This window comes from Vollenhovia emeryi, unplaced genomic scaffold (assembly GCF_000949405.1).
Source record: "Vollenhovia emeryi isolate VEMERY1.0 unplaced genomic scaffold, V.emery_V1.0 DF939176.1, whole genome shotgun sequence".
Lineage (NCBI taxonomy): Eukaryota > Metazoa > Arthropoda > Insecta > Hymenoptera > Formicidae > Vollenhovia > Vollenhovia emeryi.
Genome location: NW_011967190.1, coordinates 1,244,338 through 1,263,483, shown reverse-complemented (window position 1 = coordinate 1,263,483; position 19,146 = coordinate 1,244,338). Strand labels below are relative to the sequence as shown.

The window sequence follows — 19,146 nt, the reverse complement described above, 5'->3', positions numbered from 1 at the left end:
TGTGTTGCTCACTATTATTTTTTATTAGACTTACAAACTTAGTTTCAGTGATGCCATATTGTTCTTTCATTTGGCCGGAATAGCAAGCTGCTTTCGATCTGTACACGTAAGCCATTTAATTTGTATATTACACAAATGTTTCCGCGAACTGACAGTTTTTAGGTTAGAAAGGTGCAAAAGTGCAGAATCACTCCAGCATCCCCTTAAGGATATCGATAGAATAGCTAACTGCGATTTTTAGTTACGCTGGGTAAAATTCGTAAAAGACTTAGAGTCACGAACAATCCAAATAATTGGATTACTAATTGTGGGCCCCAAAATGGGTTGCTGTCTTTTTCCCCCCAGAGTAGCCCTCGGTAGAGAAGAACGAGGGAATCCCCCGCGGAGGAGATCTGCTCGCGCGGCGCGGAAGGGACGGAAGGACTCTCGTCGCCGAGTCTCCGCGAGAGACTGAAAAATCGTGGACCGGTTGCTACTGGCTACGGGGATCGCGCGGTTTCTCTCCAGTCTCCCCTTTTTCTTTCTCTCCCTTCGCTGCCTTTTAACGGCGTCGCGCGCGCGATGCGGACTTGCAGGGGGAAGGAAATGCATCTCGTCGAAACCGGAGCAAGGTGATTAATCACCCGCGCCCGCTGCGGATGCACTGACCAGTCGATGCAGCTGCACCCGCGTGCCGCGACTCGCCCACGTGATCCTCTCGGTCGTCTCGCGGCCGATTGACGCACGATCGGCGGGAGTGGATGGGGATCGCACGGCGTAGGTGAGACGTCCCTGTTCGTCGCGAGTACAGCCGGATGAGAGGCGGCACGGAATCGCCGGATCGCGGGCTTAGGCGCCGATCGGTCACGGATCTTCGCGTTGATCTCGAGGAAACGCCGTGACTAAACGGTATCGGGATGATTAATGGTTTTTCGCGAGAGCGATGCATCGCGACGATATCGATGGTACAGTGTATCGGTTTAAGACGTGGGTTTAAAGGCTACGCCGCGGCGAAGTCGACCGCGTACGTGGCAGGTTCCGATTTCTCTTTTGTATAGAAACACGGTAGAATATTATTTATCCAAAATTGAAACGTGACGCGCAAAAGAAGAACGACGAGAAATTGGGACGACGAGAGAGGAGTTACATTAATTGAATTTAAACCGACGGGACTCTCTCCGCGCTGATTAAAGAGGCAACGCTAGGAGGAAAAGTGAGAAATTAGTTTCCTGCCAGTTGTGGAAAGCTGATAGATATCGGCGCGGATTATTTTCGACGGAGGAGCAGCGGAAATGGTCTGGGTGTCCGGTGGTGATTCGCGGGACTTCATGTCGCTTTAAAAAGAAGAGCGTGTCGGTGCAGTGTTGCACATCGGTCCATCGGTAACAGCTGCATCATGGACGAGCGCGGCGCGCGGCGTCGCGTCATGTCGCATCGTCTCGCGTCAGCAAAAATTCACTGGCACGAGGGGCTTACTTATTGTGCATCGGCGCGACCTTTTCCCCGCCGTTTTATATCCCGGCCGCGTAAGCTCCGGCGATGTGCGGGGTTTATCATACGATTTAATAGCGTTCTGAAAGGTTATTGGTCCGTACAAACTTATGGAGGGATGCAGAGAGGAGCCCCAGCTCTATCTCTCTCTACCTCTCCTCCGCTATAGATCCTTTCATTTTACGCTCGGCGATCGATCGAAGAATTTAATCTGCAGAGAAAGAGCAGAGCTGCTCCTTCTGCCCCCTCTCTCTGTCTGTCTGTCTCTCTCTCTCTCTCTCTCTCTTTCTCTCCGTTATCAATAGCGACCGCTGATTTTCCGCTCCGCGACCATCGATGATAACGCGCGCTCTCGCGATAAACGTTAAGTTATTACAGTATTTATCATTTGCAATGACGCGCCATTAAATATTTTAAAGCATTATAATCCCAAGGCGGATAAAAGGAGAGCTTTAAATTAAACTTCCCTGGATTAGGATCAATTTGAAAGTTTTAAATTTCGCTACTTAATTTGCGGGATAAATGTAAAATTAAATCGCCGATTTTAGAGCGAATTATGGTTCCGAAGATATCACGGTTCAGGGTAAACTGGTGGAGAAAAACCGGCAGTTACCTAACAACAAACGGTAAAAATGAGATCTCCACGAAGATTGCGCTTTCGGTTTGATTGCAGAGTGCAACAAATGTCAGGCATCGGCCTTTACGGAATGGAATGTCGAATTCCATATCGCGTTGCACTGACCTTCGCAACTTTCGCGCGATCCCCGACGATTTTTGCATAGCGTAATTTTCGCGACGCATTCCCGGAATTCAGCGGGGAATTTCGAGTTTCCGACGCGTCCTAAATTCAAGCTGATAAGATTTCCGCGCGCGCGCGCGCGCGAGCACGAGCGCGAGCGCGTGCCCGCACGTTAATTTAAATTAATCGCCGCTGCGGCGACAATTGATTTAATGCGTGGCTCAATCCGGCCCCTGACACGTTCGCGCGCGCGATGAGTTACGGTAATTCGCGCGCAAGACAGAATCCATTTACAATGGAGACATTTACAGAGTAGATACACACGCGCGCGTGATCGCGCGTGGGTCGTTTAATGCACATCGGGCTTTTGTGTTTCCGCGGCTCTATCTGCGCGCATTATCGCCGCGTGTTGTGCGATCTTTCCGCGAAGATCGCCGGTTCTCCGCTGCGGTAAAATCACAGCGATCGCGCTCGCGATAGCCGAGCGGTAAAATCGGCACGATTAATACTCGCGCGATACGTGACGAGAACATATCGTATCGCATATTCCGGCCGCTTTCCGAGTCGAAATTTTTGTACTATTTTTACTCTTTTAAGGATAATTTACACCTACTTAGCTGATCTATACACGTACATAGATCAGCAATAACCTACTTTGATAAGATTATATTTTTTACTCCTCCTTTGAATCTTTTAATTCTAAAAATGTACTTTAGCTCCTACTTAAAAGGACCTACTTTAATGCTAAATTGGCAAAAGTTGAAATTTCCGAGACTATCAGTTTTGAAGTAGGAGTAAATTTTGTACTTGCAGTTCGACCTCTTTTACTGTCTTAGGTCCTAGTATACAGGGTCATCGGAAGTATCGGACCCCCCTAATATTTTCAGTTGGAATGCATTTTGGAGAAAATGTCCAATAGCAAAGGTGTATGGTTTCAAGCGCGGAGTAAGATGATGACCTGGACTTTGGCCTTGACCGTGTCCTTCAAGATCATTTCAAAGTCAAGTTTTTGGTAATCATAACCTGAATACCTTGGTGCGCGGAATAATGAGACGCGGAATATGATTACCGGGAACTAAATAATATTTTACAAGATATTTTACATTTTGTGTCAAAAATTGTTAAGTTCAAACCTTTATAACTCTGTCTTAAGTTCTACCATAGAATTAAAGGTTCAGCATAGGGCCAAAATTTCGACTCGGGTTGTCAATTAAAATTAATCCCCAGACTCGATAATGATACCGCGAGAATAATAATGACACTGTTCTCGCGAATAAATGCGGCGCACAATGGACGGAGTTCTTTTCTGCTCGCACAATGGACGGGCGAAATTTTTAGTCTTTATTTGACTTCGCTGCGCGACAAAGCGCGCAGGATTTAATAGGCAAATGTACATACATGTGTCCCGATGAATTTCACAATATTACAATTCGACTCGCCGATACGCGATTATTTCTCCGTACGACAGGCTTGTCCGGCTTACGTGAGAAAACTATGCTCGTTCTCCGGCATTTTTTCCTAAAGAAAATTCGTAATTAAAATTTGGAGGCACGTTTCGGACCTCACGCGCGAGAGAGATAATTCGAACACGCGAACGTGCGACGCGTTCGTAAATCGTGCGGCGAAAGACATGCGACGCTGTGTATATAACATACGTATGTCGGGTGTGGGCGATGAATTTGCGATTTACGATGCTGCATATTGCGCTCGCACGGGTCGGGAGTATACGTGTGTGCCTCCGCAAAAAGAACTTTTCACTTTCCTCTCTCGCCGAGCTTATGGAAAAAGTTTAGTTCCAACGCCGGTAGTCGTCGTTTTGATTTCTCGCATGCGTGACGATGCGAGAGAGGCAAAACGAGGCGCGATTCGAACGAATAGCGACTCGAGTGACAAGCCAATTTCCCGGAAACGCAATCGTTCGCGGCGCGACAGGAATTTTCCCTCGATTCAACGGGGAGAACCCCGTGGGTTGCTAATTGCGGCTAATTAGAGCTGACGATTCGTGAAAGAGAGCAAAGCGAAATAACTGACAAATTTACACGGGGGGAATTTTCTTTTTAAATTTACCCTGAAAATTATCTGTGTGGGACAACGTGGCATTTTCAAGAATTTAATGCCAATTTTTAAAAACTTTCATAAAATTCTTTGAAATATTAATTATGATTGTGGGTATTTCGAAGAATTTTATGAGTTTTTAAAATTTTACAAGTAAAATGTACGGTAAAATTTAAAAAGTCATAAAATTCTTCGAAATGCCCACACTTATAATTTTACAAGTAAAATGTATGATAAAATTTAAAAACCCCATAAAATTCCGCGAAATGCTCACGATTTCATGACTCTTAGGATAAATTTTAAGAGAACATTCTATCTGGAGAAATGCAAATGGAGCGATTTCCGAAGTATCAATTCTGACGAGTTGTTACAATATTTGACGATAATATTTACGGCGGAGATATTTCCGCGGGTGAAGAGGGAGTTCCGCAATCGCGGGAAATGCCGTTGTATCGCGGCTTTCGTTTGCGAATTCGTTCGCGGTCGCGACGAGGCGTCGGTGAATGTTGGACGGCGGCCGATCGACATCAATAAACTCGTAATTAAAGACCATTCACAGCGGCGTATCCGACGCGCTTTAACGGATCCACGGTACACCGTCAATCTTCGCGCTCCTCGCAAAAACTCGCGCGCGTTGCAATAGGTTTCCGATTGAGTATAATTGAGCGTGACGTCGAGTAGCGTTTCCCGATATTAAACAAACACGCTAACGAATATCATTCACGGTTATTACATCGACGTCAAATACAATCGAAGGGACGCCGCGCGCATCGAAATGCCGTGTGCGAACGTTCTGGACGCGCGGGAAATATACTTGCACATTAGGATAAGTTAGAGGTAATTATAACGTGACAAGTGAACAATAACGCGGGACGTTCGGGCGAGAACGTCCGCTGAGGTCTTTCGACTCTGAGCATCGCGACTCACGGATTCTCGCACCTTTCCGCGAAACGGGGAGATGAATTTTTAACAGAATTACCCGCCGCAGTGTCGCTTGCGCCGGCGATTTATCCGCGTCCAGGTTGTCGTTTAATTCTGATCGATTGCGAGGCCACGCGGAAGCGAGCGCCCGTTTTCATTCGTAAGAAGAACGGATCCCCCCCCGTCGTCGTTTTCGTGGCGCGATTGCGGTCGTACCCTTCGCGCGGCGCGAATGGAAAGGTCGCCGTACAGAGACAAGATCCTCTCCCCTCATAGCGGTACAGGGATCAAAACTTTTCAGCCAGCCAGAGCCAGCCGGCGTCTCATAATTTATTCCTGCGCGAGCGAGAAGGGGCAGGGAGAGAGAGAAACGCTTTGTAGAAACCTGCCATTGAGTACAAAGAGAAGAGTACAAGGGATCTTCCTCTCTCGCTCTCTCTTTGCGTCCCCTTTTTTATATCCTCTCACTGGCTGCGTCACAAATCCCACAAACGAGCCGGGACATATTACTCCGGTCTGTCTGTTCGTTCGCTCTTTCTTACGCGCCTCTCATTTTTCTTCCCCCTAACTACCGCGGCCCGTCGCGGTCGCAATTCGCGACGTTTATCGTCAAGGGAGAATAAATATTGAATACATGACTGAACACAGTTGAACGACGTATCACAATAACCGTGAACAACAATTTAATCCTAGAACGAAGATATACGAGAGTTATGCGCTAGGAATTACACGGTTACGTGGAACGTTGCACGTGGATTAAAGGGGTTGCGCATCAACGGTCATAGAGAGAAAGAGAGACAGAGAAAGACAGAGAGAGAGAGAGAGAGAGAGAGACGTGATGCATGTTTTTTAAATTAACGACCGACAGACCGGTGGAATTCCGCCGCGGGCGTTGCGAAAAATACAACGTTTTTGCCGGCGTCACGTGCCCTGCGTAATTGATGTTCGATCGATCGATCGCCCCGCTGGATAGACACGAGCCGGGCCGATTGCGCCTCATGGAGATCGGAAATAAATCGTTCGCGATAAAATCGAGCGGTTCCCGTTTACTCGCGGCGCGGACAATGTACCCCGACGCGAGAGCGCGACTTGCAGCCAATTCTGCAAAACTGGAGAACATAAACAATGCATCATCGTAAATCTGCAAAACTCAATCGGCGCCAGCCAATTGAAAGGCGGCACGTATCTAGCTTTCAACCGTTACGCAACAGCTAATTATTCATATTACGTCGATCCATGATGTTGATCGATGGTGAGGATTACTCGACATCGTGTTGCGATATGAGAGACACGCGAAAATTTTTTTTTGTTTTTTAAGAAAACGCAATTACAGCCTGAAAAAATCGGAAATGCCATCTCGCGCTGTCGACCGTCGTTAGAGTTAAATACCGCATTCAAAACGGGACCGATTGAATGTAATCGAGCCTCGGGCGATCGATCAACGTTCGTATCCGTGATTGGGCCCAGATGCGTCGCGACGCATCGCCTAGTAAGATCGGAAGACGGAGTGAATCGCTTGGCGAAATGTCCCGTCGCTCGTTTGTTAAGTGCACGCGGTGATCGCGGAACCGCGTGAATCAAAATCGTTGGTTAATCCGGCGGTAATTACGGGTAAATTCAATCGAATTAATGGCCGTGCCGGCAGTGCGTCGCGTGAGTTATCGGCCGGCTGCTGCCAGGGACACGAGGCTGGACTTCGTGACCCGATATCGTCGGTGCCGATATTGGCAGCGGCGGCAGCAGCAGCAGCAGCAGCAGCACCTCGAAATCTTGGAACGAGAGGAGTAGCCGCGGGTCGCACTATCTTTGACGTCGCCGATCCCTCCGACCGGCAATAATTCCGTCGCGTTAAATCGTGAAAAAATAATGGGTGTACAAATGAATAATCCAAACTTTTTTAAGCGACTAAGAAAATAAGTTTCAAATAATCTACTTTGTCCGCTCTTTTAAGATTATGTAGCGTTGACATATAGCCATTAAAAATCATATTTAGCATGGCGGAAGGCTCAACATAACCATAAAAATTATTCAGTTTAGTAAAGTAAAAAATGGCAACGGATAAGGTGCACATGCGACACTGCATTCTTTACGAATTCCAACAAGGAAAAAATGCTGTAAGAGCATGCGAATCGATTTGTTCGTACGATGTGTGCGCATTTTGGTTTAGACTGATTCTGGAATCTCAGAGAGAATGCATATCTATTTCTTCAAATCTAACAAATGCTTTAGTAAAGGTAGAAGGTCCCCTTATTATGAGACAGGCCTCTAATATGAGATAGCAGGTTTTCAACATACAAATTCAATCACAATCTTCTTTCGCCGCGATTGCACAATCTACGACTGAATTTTCCACTAAATAGATCTCGCTCCAAGGGCAATAAATTCATGGAACCGACAGGCGATGCCTATTAATTTAGTAGAAACCCCGCTGTCTCCTATTAGGAGCCTGCCTCATAATATGAGACTTTTCTCTAGAGGTAAATAAAAATTTAGTGGATCCTCAAAGACATATGATTTCAACGTATCTCATTTGTTTAACCTAATCTTTTTTCTGGGTGTACTTGGCAAAAATGCACGCAGTATAAATAATGAGACATAGAAAAAGAATTAATAAATTATTATACAAAACGGATGCGATCACAACGGCGGAATATTTCGAGAAATCGTGTCACGCTTTGCACACCGCCGGACATCGTATTTTTCTTTCTTTCTTTCTTTCTTTTTTTTCGACACCTCGGACGGGCCATAAGGCACACTCCGCGTCCGATTTTATTCCCGTTTCGTTACGGACAGCGCGGATAATAACCGCCGGACGATGCATTCCTCGACCGCGGGCGCGGAGGAGCGCGCTGGATTTTTGCATCGCGCCGCGCGAAGTGACGTCGCATCGTCGACGGCATCGCTAATGGACTGCGACGTTTTTACAGGCGGAGCTAAAAGCCCCGACCCGTAACAGTGACGTTTTGCATGCGCACTATTTATACTTGTGCACTATTAGCCGGCCCCCCCGATACGATAAGACACGTCGTGAACGGACGAGAAAGACGTTAAGAAATGCGAGTCGTGTTCGCGCGAAAGAGCATCGACAATGACAGCGAGCGAAAAAAAAAAATACAAATCGACGAGGAACAGATTGATAATAAAGAAAGGCCGGGCAGTCGACGTGAATTATCTCCCGAGACCCCGATCGTGAAAAAAATATCCGCTGAAATTTTCAGCAGCTCGGCTATTCGAGATTACGTTTCTCTCTTTGTCGAGAGCTCACGCTCGATGAGTTTCAGCAGAAAAAACCGTGGACTAAATATTTTTTTCTTTCTTCATCCGTATAATATAATTTGTTCGCAAGAGAGATGTTTCCCTCTCTTGAAAATACACGGGATTTCTACCTCCGAGTCCGCATTAAAATTTTTATTATTCGCGATATTTTTCAACAAGCGGATCACCGGGTATCTCGCGAATTTAACTGGACTCGGTGGAACAATCGTGCAATAAACAAACGTGGCTTTCGCAGTTAAAGCGATTCGTTTCTGTCTGAGCGAGGGGAAGCGAGAGAAAACGCGATCGCGCGCGATTCCGTGCCGACTTGGGGAGATGCTCAAGGCGCAATGTTCTCCGCAGCACTGCGCGGCCCTTTTCGCAGGACAGTCTTTCGGACGAAGAAATAAGATCTGTGCCACGTCCGTGGTGCGAGGGAACCGAGAAGGGGAGCGAGATAAGTCGACGACGACGTATGACCCAGATGTATAGGAAACAATCGCGAGCAAAAGCGACAATAATGACGAGGCTAGAGATAAGTGCGGAATCCCGACAATAAATATGTAAGACTGATATCGCGCCCCCGAGGAGAGGATAACACTGCCCATGTAGGAAGGAGATAGCGACGTATCGATTTGCGCACGCGAAATATCCGCCGTTGTTCCCGCCGCGGAGGAGACCGCTCGTTTCCACAAGAAACTTCGCCCCGTGTACCTTCCCGCGAAGACAGAGCACTTCGAGGACACCTGGGATACTTCGAATATCGACTAGCTAGCTAGCGAGCGAGGAGGAAGAGGAGGAGGAAGAGGAGGAGGAGCATGGAAATCGCGAGCAGCTCCGCCGAGCGCGACTCTGTGACGACCCCCGCGACGCCGTGACGCGCGAGTTCCTGGGCGAGGAAAGCGGCCGACGAGGACACGAACGAGAGATGTCACTGAATCACAGATATTACGTAAGTACTTTGTTCCCCGAAAAGAATGAAACGCTGTAACGACGGGAGACACGGCTTGTTGCGCCAAACTCGCGACTCCGTCCGGCGTTTACAGCCGAACCGCGCACGTTGGATAACGAAAGGCTCTTCGTGTTGGCACCAAATCCACGTTTACTTGAAAGATAAGCCGTCTTCTTACGCGCGACACGCCCCGATTCGCGTCGTTGTATTCATTCTGACGCGAGCAAAAGTTTTTAGTCGCGAGAGCGCCGCCGAAGAAGCGCCCGTCGTAAACTTTAAAGTCGGTTAGTTGGGCGCGTCGCGTGGTTGAATTCTCGCGCGCGTCGAAAGCGAGAGATCGACATTAGGGCGAAATTCGAGCGCGAGATATGCGATCGCGAAAATTCAAGCAGCCTCGGCCGATCGCTCGCGAAAATAGTCGCGCTCGTCATTGAACGCGTCGCGATTACGAACAGCGGTGCGTTGAACTGTATTTTCGGAGCGAGAGCTCTCCGCTTCTCTCCCTCTGTTGCGCAAATTACGCTGCCCCAGTTAATAAAGTATGCCGAGATTACACGGCTGTTTCGCGCCACTGCTACAATGCGCTGTGCTCGACGACAAATTCGAATTTCACCGCAGTACGGTGGTTATTGTTCGCAATGGTCGCCGTAGCCAGAACATAATAGATAAGCGTGGACCTCGTAGGCCAAGAGGCAGAGCCTTGCCGCTGGATATCGACCGCCGGCTGTTCTCCTGGCCTTCCTGTGCATCTCCCGTGGCGCAACTGCGTCCGAGAAATTAAAGCTATCCGTTTTAAAACCCCTTCACCCTCGTCGCAACGTGTCTGAACGGGCCGGACACCGTATCGCGCTCGGATGTGAACAATTCGAGTGGTTTTTTCCGCGTCGCGTTCCGCCGCGCGGAGCTTTTCCCTCGATTTCTGCAAAATGTGTCCCCTCGTGTTATATCGTTCCTGCATCGTTGCATAATCCGCGTACATCTTGCGTAACCAATACGTTCGCCACGCCGAGCGGTGCGAATGATGACGTTCGATTTTTTCCTCCTCGACGCAACATCGGAAGTATCGCTCACACGCCGAGTCAGCCACGTCCGCGGCCAAGTGGAGTGGGATTATTTATGCATGTATGCATCTTGTATATCGATTCTCCCGCGCCAACACGACGTATATTATTATTATTACCTTCCCGTGCTTGACGAAGAGACGTAGCGCGCATCAAGAGCAGCTGCATCGGCGCGGTCGTGCATGCGGGCGGACGTATAAAATATAGCGGTAAAAGTGTCGCTGACACGTTGGAAAAATCGCTACTGCAGCCGAAGGAATAAATTATCGATATACAGAGGACCCACGTTCCTCCCGTTCCCCGCTGAGTCATCGCGCGGCTCAGCTCGAGGAAGTTAAAGCGGACCGCGCCGAACTTTTCCCGGGAGATAGACGTCGATACCGATCGAACCTTCCTGCTTTTCTCGCCCGCAGGATCGTTAAGGGAGTTGCGGATACGTCGGGGCAATTATTATCGTGACGAGAAGAAACGACGACTACCAAGAAAATCCGCTAAAGTTCGATCAGCGGAGCCGCGATTAGTTGCACGGTCGATCGTTCGAAAGGTGTTTTCTCAACGAAAGAATTTTACAACGAATTCGGTTGCTTGCACTGGTGCACATTGAGTGCGGCTTGTTTACAGTCGATTTTTACGTTAAAGTCGTCTGAAATATCTCTTCAAATATTTGTTAGCCAGTAAAATGATTCGCACGCATCTGTATATTTTTTGAACGTGTATTTAAGATAAAGTGAAATATATAACAATGAACTATCAGCAAGCCTTAGTGTGCACTCAGTGCGTACTGGTGCGAGCAACCGAATTCGCTATTGGAGAAGAAATAGCAAACTAGCGGGACAGTTTTCCGTAAAGTCATCGCAAAGTATATCTTCGGCTTTGTTTTAGTTGGAAATGATTAGCAACACTAGGGAGGGATTAATACAAACAATATGGAATAGTCAAGGGCGAATAAACGAGCGAAAGTGGATGTTAAAATAAATAATGTATTAATAATTCGTGCACTTATAAGTGGAACGTTTCGATGTACTCAGTGTAGATTTAGAGATCCATGAATTATTAATACGTTTTTAATTTTAGTACTCACTTTCGCTCGCTTATTGCTCCTTGATCACTCAATTTGTTTAAATTAAAAATAGCCTAAAAGCAAACAATTGAAACGGTAATTTAAACAGAATCACACGGGCGAAGGAGAGATGTCGGGAGAAAAGCATTTTATGTCATGCATCTGTGTTTAAAGTAGGCTCTGCCATTAGCAGTCCATCTATTAGAAACTAACAACAGCTGTAATAGGTTCCACTCTTTTAAGATTCGCGGTGTTCTGCGAATTCTACAGCGAGGACATCAAAGCCATTATTGTTAGCCGGCAAGAATACTTAGCACTTAGCAACGAACAAAGCTTTCGGACATCAAAGACTTTGTTCGAAGCTAATGTAAAATAATTACATATATAGCGTGCTCTTACATAAACACACGTATACACGCAGATTGTTTAGAAGCCGTGCATCTCCTTTAAACCGTAGGGATATTGGAAGCGATAGTTCTTTTGCAGGGATACCAAAATGTTTCAGATAACAGGCTACTTGAAAATTCAATTTTTCGCCGAATTAAGGTCTAAAGACGACTAATTAAAGTATTAAATTTAATCATTGTGCGCTATATTTCCTTATATACTACACGTCATTGATAAGAATCACATGTTCGAAACGTGTGACTTGTTCGAATTAAACATTAAAATAGTAATTTATTCGCACTCAATTGAGTGCGTCGGCTCTTATTGCCAACGTCAATAATCGACATTTTTAATTCCAAGTTCTACTCGGTCCGAGAAATGTATAGCCAATCAATTTGCAACTTTTACGATAAAGCAGCAATTTTATTAGCTACACGTCAGACCGAAATTTTGGAACGGATTCTAGCATCGTCAACACCGTGGCTTTACTGACAATACGACAAGATGTTTGGCAGCGACCTCTTTCGAAAAAGCCTGCAACTATTTCTACCACGCCATACTGCTCTTTTTCTCTTCATCTAGACTTCCCTAGAGAATGCTAGTCTCATTTATGTACATATTTATTGTAGAAATCTTGTATCAAGCAAATATTGTCGTCAAGTGTACCAAATGTTCGTTAAAAAATTTTTTTTGGTTTTTGATATAAAGTTGACCAGCATAGTCTAGATTTTGCTGCGTACTTTAATTCCGTAAAAGAGTTTTGCATTTCTATTAAGCCAATTGAAAGATTACTTCTACTGCAACTATTTCTACCACGCCATGCTGCTCTTTTTCTAACAAAGAATGTCGATAAAACAGACGGCTTTAGGATTCCCTTAATATTAAATTCAAGTCTTAGCGGAAAGTTACGAAGAAGTTTCAAGTTATAAACGATTGAAAATTATTTCACACTAAAATATTGTTATTAGACTATCGGTTTGACCGAGAAGTGGCATCTTCCCTAATTAATTGCGTATAATATATTAATCTGCAAGGGGATAAATGAAAAGTACAAAATATCGTTATGGTCAAGGACGCGCTTCGACATTTCTCGGCGGCGAACGCGCGCTAGTTTCACGTGAATTGGTGGCCGTAGCCGATATTCCGCGCTGCCCGCGCGCGAAATCCAGGTGATCGGTGCCGAACGGTGCAGGTTTCGCGCATGTTTATTCATAGACGGTCGCTCTCTCGGGCTCACCACGTGCGACGCAGACGCTCGTTACACTCTGCGCCGCATGCGCGCGCGACAATCCGCTGCGCCGATCGTGCCGCATTGTTCTTTTGCTCTGTCGGCCGCAGACGCTCTAAAGGTGGCTGAATCATCTCCTATTCGTAGACGAGGGTGCGTGCTGGGCATCAGAAATGGCCTCTAATAATCATTAGAACCGAAATATTCGTGTTCGCGCCGATACTCCTCGACGATTATACGTGCAGCGCGGAAACCGGGCGACCGAGGATCGGCGTTTGACCAGCACTAGATTTTGTTAAGTCACGTCCGAGAGAGATGTGAGATCCGAGGTACAAATATACGTGTCAAACCGTCGTGTGTTATTGCTCGGTGTACACGCTTTCCTCCTTTTCACGTTTCCCCTCCGCACGAACTTCTCATTTCGTTATGAATAATCGCGATGTATAAATATCCGGACACGAGGAAAGCGCATATCATTTAAGACGTCAGGTTTACGCGCGTGCGTGTTTACGCACGTCGGAGCCGCGGACAAGACGTCCGCCGTTTGTTGCACTCGCGAGAGCTCCGCGAAAGCCGACGCCTGGGCCTCCGGATTTTTTCCCCCCAGTCCTCTCGATTTTCCGCCCGCAGGGCTGATTGACGGCGCCGCGTCGCATCGGCACGCTGCCGTCGCGATACTTTTCCGACGAGCGCGACGCGACGTCAGCGTGACTCGTCTCGAAATGGCACGGCGCGGGACGGCGGCGCAAATATAGATTCGCAAATTGATTCACGTGTGCGCGCACGTAGATCCGCATTAACCCATTTCCCTTTGCGCACGCCCCCGCGTGTGCCATCGCCCGCTTTCGACAGGAGCGCTTTCGCGAGCGCTTTAACGAGCTTTCGCAAACAATCGAATGTGCGCCCCGCGTTGGATTTCCCAAAGTATGAATCTTTTGTGAGGAGGGGGGGGGGAGAAAGTATCCATCGGATAGAACGCTGGTATTTTTTTTTCTCGAGCTTGCGGTATGAATTTGGTGCCATTTTGGAGCGGAGCCACGAGGCCGGGGATAAAACGTAACACGGAAAATTGTCGAAACGATCAAAGTGAGGGAAGCCACGTCGTATTCGAAAAACGTACCTTTCATTTCCTTCGGGATAATCGAGACGCGCGATCCTGCGTCTGGTCCACGGATCGATGGCGGAATTTCAAGTGAGAGGCGATCGCTACCGTGTACGTAGCCTCCGAAGGGTATTATGGTCGATTGATTGAGTTCTAACAGGATTAAGTGCCGCCACAATAGAGGGTTGAATTATCAATATCGCTACCTGGCACGTAGCCGGCCGAGGGATTCGCGAGGAACTCGGTCAGAATTTGCGCGCGAATTTACGGGGACGAATTATACCGGGGACTTTCGATGGCGAGCGGATAGCCGGGCGACGTTGGCTTATCGTGTAGCGAACTTTCGTCGTTACCGTCAACGTGTCACGATGCTGCCGTGATAAATACTGCACGCCGCGCAGAGTGGCGGGATACAGTGTCGCTAATGAAATGTTCAGCCAACACGCACGGGGATTTAACGTGCGGGTCAACAGCGGGTTTCACCCCTTTACCTTCGCGCCGCCGTTAATGGCTATTAGGCCGGTCGCGTAATGGCAATCGGGCTTATGATACTTAATATTCCGTCACAATCGATCAAAGCGCGAACCGGGGATACCGAGTCCCCGTCACGAGCGGTACGTTCTCCACGAAGAAGCCCGGAGATCGTTGTTCAATTTTGACCAAAGTCTTCTTCTCCTTCTTCCTCGTGTTAGGCTTAAAAGCCTGTTTGTGTACTTTGAGCATTTACTTCATCTTCGGTAGGCTACTAAACCTTGCCGAAGGGAACCCCCAATCTGGAGGGCTGTACCCCTAAAAGGATATGCGTGGCAGGATACTCTCGGTGGTTACCACTTCCCTTCGGGAAATTCCGAAAAAACCACCTGGGTGTTTGTGGACTTGAACTCGGATCCTTTCGTTCATTTGTTTACTAAGCAGCGCACATTTCTCTGCGCCACACTCGCCACTTGACCAAAGTGTCGTGTATTATCCTAGTTCGTCGCGGCTACTGGAAAGTACACGACTGTCGAGAAAAAGAGCAACTTTCGCTTTCCACGGGAAAAATTATTGAATCGTTGTAATCGAGTGCTTTGACACATTACGAGCATCGAGGACGACCCGCGCCAATCCCGTTATCGTAACGAACCCTTGACGAAAACGGGGGCGGGATTTAATAGGGTTCGAGACTAATGCGACGGCCCGATAATACGGTCGGGAAATTTTGTTTGGGTCAACAACGCGTTACGCCGTATTTACGCGGCATTAATGGCTATTAGACCGATCGCGCCGCAACGATCGATCGGCCGATGTGAAAACGGGATATTTAACATTCCGTCATAATCTTGCCGCGACACAATGCGTATTATTGCCCGAACTTGAAATAATCTCCCGGGCGAGAAAATGACGCCCCTCGGTTTCAATTTCGTTTAAAGTGTCATTAAAGTCAGCGAGAGCTCTACGTGATAAATTAACAATCGACAAGAACGATCTCCAGGATAAAAAAATGTCCCATGACGCAGAGGGGAACACGCGTGCGAGGATTGAAATTTGCGTAGATCCGTGGTGAATACGGCGCGATGTTGCGCTTCGATGAAGGGGTGGCGATGGTGCAGAAAGGAGGCCGGGGAGGGTGTGGGCCGTACTGCCAAAACCTGCGACCTAGATACCGATCGACCCACCGACACACATTAGAGGAGAGAGGGGGCGGGGGCGGGAGGTGAAAGAGAGGGTAGGACGCAACGCGGAGTGAAAGGGAGAGAAAGACCGGGATGCAGAAATGCGACAAAAAGGCAAAGAGGGAAAGAAAGGCGCATCGCGGAAACCGAAGAAGGGAAGATTCATTTCTGTAGCGCGCGCGTGTCCCGCGTTAGAGCACATCTCCTTTTAGAGCCACCCCCTACCCCTCCTCTCTCTTTTTCGATAACGCGCACTCGATGCGGTTTATGGTGCGTCCGATGCATTACGCGGATGTTATCAGGCCGGCTTATACTTTTGTGGAGCAGCGATGCATTTTGCTTCGAGTGCGGAGCGGTAAAGTGCACTTAAACACGCCGTTGCGGACAGCTCTCTCTCTCTCTCTCTCTCTCTCTCTCTCTCTCTCTCTCTCTCTCTCTTCTTTCCGCGTCTTACGATACTTGTGCGGCGCTTAGAACGGTCTCGAGAATGCGGCACGCACGCACGCAAAAATATTCTCTCTTGTCGGATTAATTGACAGGCTTTCAGGCGGCAAAAATTGCGAGGGTTCATCGCGTGATTTTTCTACAATTATAAATAACAACTTGTTTGTGTGAAATAAATTCGGTCCTGAAGAAATAAAAAGCATTTCTTTTATTTCCTCGCCAAAATAATCTTATCTCATATTTCTGATATGTCTCATATGTCTTTCTAGACAGCCGAGAATTGTATCTGAACTTGTCAAGAAGTATAGGAAGTACGACTGTCCATTAGGGACAGCGATGACGTTGATAGCAGCGACGCGGTCTCGAATTAGTCGCCGTTGCGGTAAACTTAACCCGTACAAGTTTGTGGGACAATCCGTTTATGCATATTACCATTCTAAAGATGACACTGGGACTATAGGACTTCGTGTCTCATAAAATTTAACATCGTTACGCCAAAGTTCAAGATTGCGTGCCTCCCACGTAACTGGCATGTCGTCGTTCACGCAATCGAGATAACGACTCGCTCGCCGAGATCGCGGTTACACAATAGTTTTGCATTTTTACATTTCAAGTATTATAATTGCACGCGGGTTCTGCAATGCGGAACCAATTCCAAAATCTTGCTTTTCCGTCGGAGCAAACTTCGCGAAACGTTACGAATAAACTTCTGCGCCGGTATCTCAAATAACCGACTTGTAATCTTTCTTAAGGGGATCCTAAAGTCGTCTGTTTTATCGACATTCTTTAGAAGTAATCTTGTAATTGGCTTTATAGAAATGCAAAACTCTTTTGCGGAATTAAAGTACGCAGCAAAATCTAGACTATGCTGGTCGACTTTATATAAAAAACGAAAAAAATTAAAAATTTTACTAATTTTTGGTACATTTGACGATCTTATCGACACTAATCGAGTTCGCCAGCGGCTTTAGGATCGCCAGCACAGAATTAAAAATCATGGCACTTGGTTCTTCATTGCAAAATTGCATCCAATTGAGACACAGCCAAGCATGGTACAAGGAATGAATAAATGTGTGAGATGCGATTGAAGTTACGTCAGGCCATGAAACTTGAGCGGACAGACTAAACTGTGATAAATACCGAGACAAACGTCGTCAGATGAATCTTCGTATAAGTGTGAGAGCGAAGAAAAAGTCAGCCGCCGGAAAGAAACTCGAGCGGAAGCGGCGCGGGATGTATAGCGGCACCTCGAGCAAGATCGAAGACTTCTCTCGTTCGTGGAGAGGAGAACAAAAGCTTGTTTTTCGAACTTATTTATCAACGTCCGCGAGAGCGAGGAGGGACGCTCGTTCGTATGACGGAGCGGCGGGGTGCGAGACTCACGTGGAAGAATGGCACGCTTCTTGTCATTATTATTAAGGGGATACTGGAGTGATTCTGCACTTTTGGCACCTTTTGCTCTTAGAACTGTGAATTCGTGAAAACAATTGTGTAATATACAAATTATGTGGCTTTTGTGTACGAACCGACAGTGTTCCACTATTCGGACTAAATCAGAGAACAGCATGGTATCACTTAAATTAAGTTTAGAAGCCTAACAAAAAGTCTATTCACTCGAATAAGTTATAGGTTAGGTAATCCATAACGAGTGAATGGACTTCTTGTTAAGCTCCTAAATTTCTTAATTTCAATGATACCATGCTGTTCTTTCACTTAATCTGAATGGTGGGATACTGTCGGTTCGTACACAAAAGCCACATAATTTGTATATTACACAAATGTTTTCACGAATTGACAGTTTTAGGAGCAAAAGGTGTCAAAAGTGCAGAATCACTCCAGCATCCCCTTAAGGGACGGAAGCGGAGTCGAGTCGAGTTGGCGCAACGATCGTTAAAAATGTACCCCGCGCGGAAAACGCGTTGATCTTTCTCGGGGCACGGGATAATGCACGGGGGAAATACTTGGCGAGAGTCGTCGCGTCGTAAACCGACCCGTTTAATTAGCGTCATAATTTCGCTCGTGGATTGTGTACGCCCGGGCCGTTCGTAAAATATCACCGGGAACGGTTGGCTCCCGGCCAGAAAGGAATAATGTAACAGAAGCGGGCTCCTGCTCGATGAAGGGGGTATCGAAACGCGCGGATATAATCGAAAGAGACGAAGGATACGGCAATAATCTCGTTGATTTGTTTTCGACACCGTTCGAAAATAAGTTTATTAAAGCTGGTTCGCTTATGCGGAGCGCGCGCTCGAGTTCGTCCACGAGCGTTTGCTCGAAAACCTAAAGGAAGTCTCAACTAATTCCGTCGGAGAACCAAAGGGACGTTCGGCCGGCGCGCAGGATTAAGGACGAAGCGTGAATGCACCGGGGAGGAGACAGCCTGTCCACGTTGGCGTGGACGTGATGCATGCAGTTTATACCAGGCTATTTATGCTTACGAGCAAGTTTCCATAAAGGTAAAAGGAAATTCGGATTCCGCTCCGGATTAGGAGCAGAATCGCGAGCGGTCTCGCAGCCTGAGAACGGACAGCTAGCCTCCCTCGTCGCATCCGTCTCGCTGCAAAAAGCGACTAAGTCGCTTTATCGAAAGTGCAAATCGAAAGAGGAACGATACCGCTTATCGTCTTTAATTAAGATTGATGGCCTGTACGTGCGATAAAGGGAGAAAGCGCGGCCGTCATTTTCTAATCGAGAAGTTAGATAAACAAGCACGAGTAAACGCGTGCCTCGAGAGACGTTCCTCGCCGCTCGCTCGCTAACTCCATCATCGTCGGACCCGATTCGATAGCGGGGTGAGGCGGCGAAAGCGGTCGAATGACA

At 47.3% G+C, this 19,146-nt stretch overlaps 2 protein-coding genes across 2 annotated transcripts in view; one reads left to right on the top strand and one right to left on the bottom strand.

Annotated features, from left to right (window-relative positions):
- The window catches only part of LOC105563402 (mediator of RNA polymerase II transcription subunit 20), a 96,255-nt gene that overhangs the window by 18,225 nt on the left and 58,884 nt on the right, over window positions 1–19,146 (bottom strand). The gene's annotated exons all lie outside the window — the stretch shown is intronic.
- Window positions 7,913–19,146, top strand: part of LOC105563400 (facilitated trehalose transporter Tret1-like) — a 61,880-nt gene continuing 50,646 nt past the window's right edge. The window contains exon 1 of the mRNA XM_012014977.1: window positions 7,913–9,392. Coding sequence (XP_011870367.1) covers window positions 9,369–9,392 — 24 coding nt within the window. The 5' untranslated portion in view covers window positions 7,913–9,368. The remainder of the gene's footprint in view (window positions 9,393–19,146) is intronic.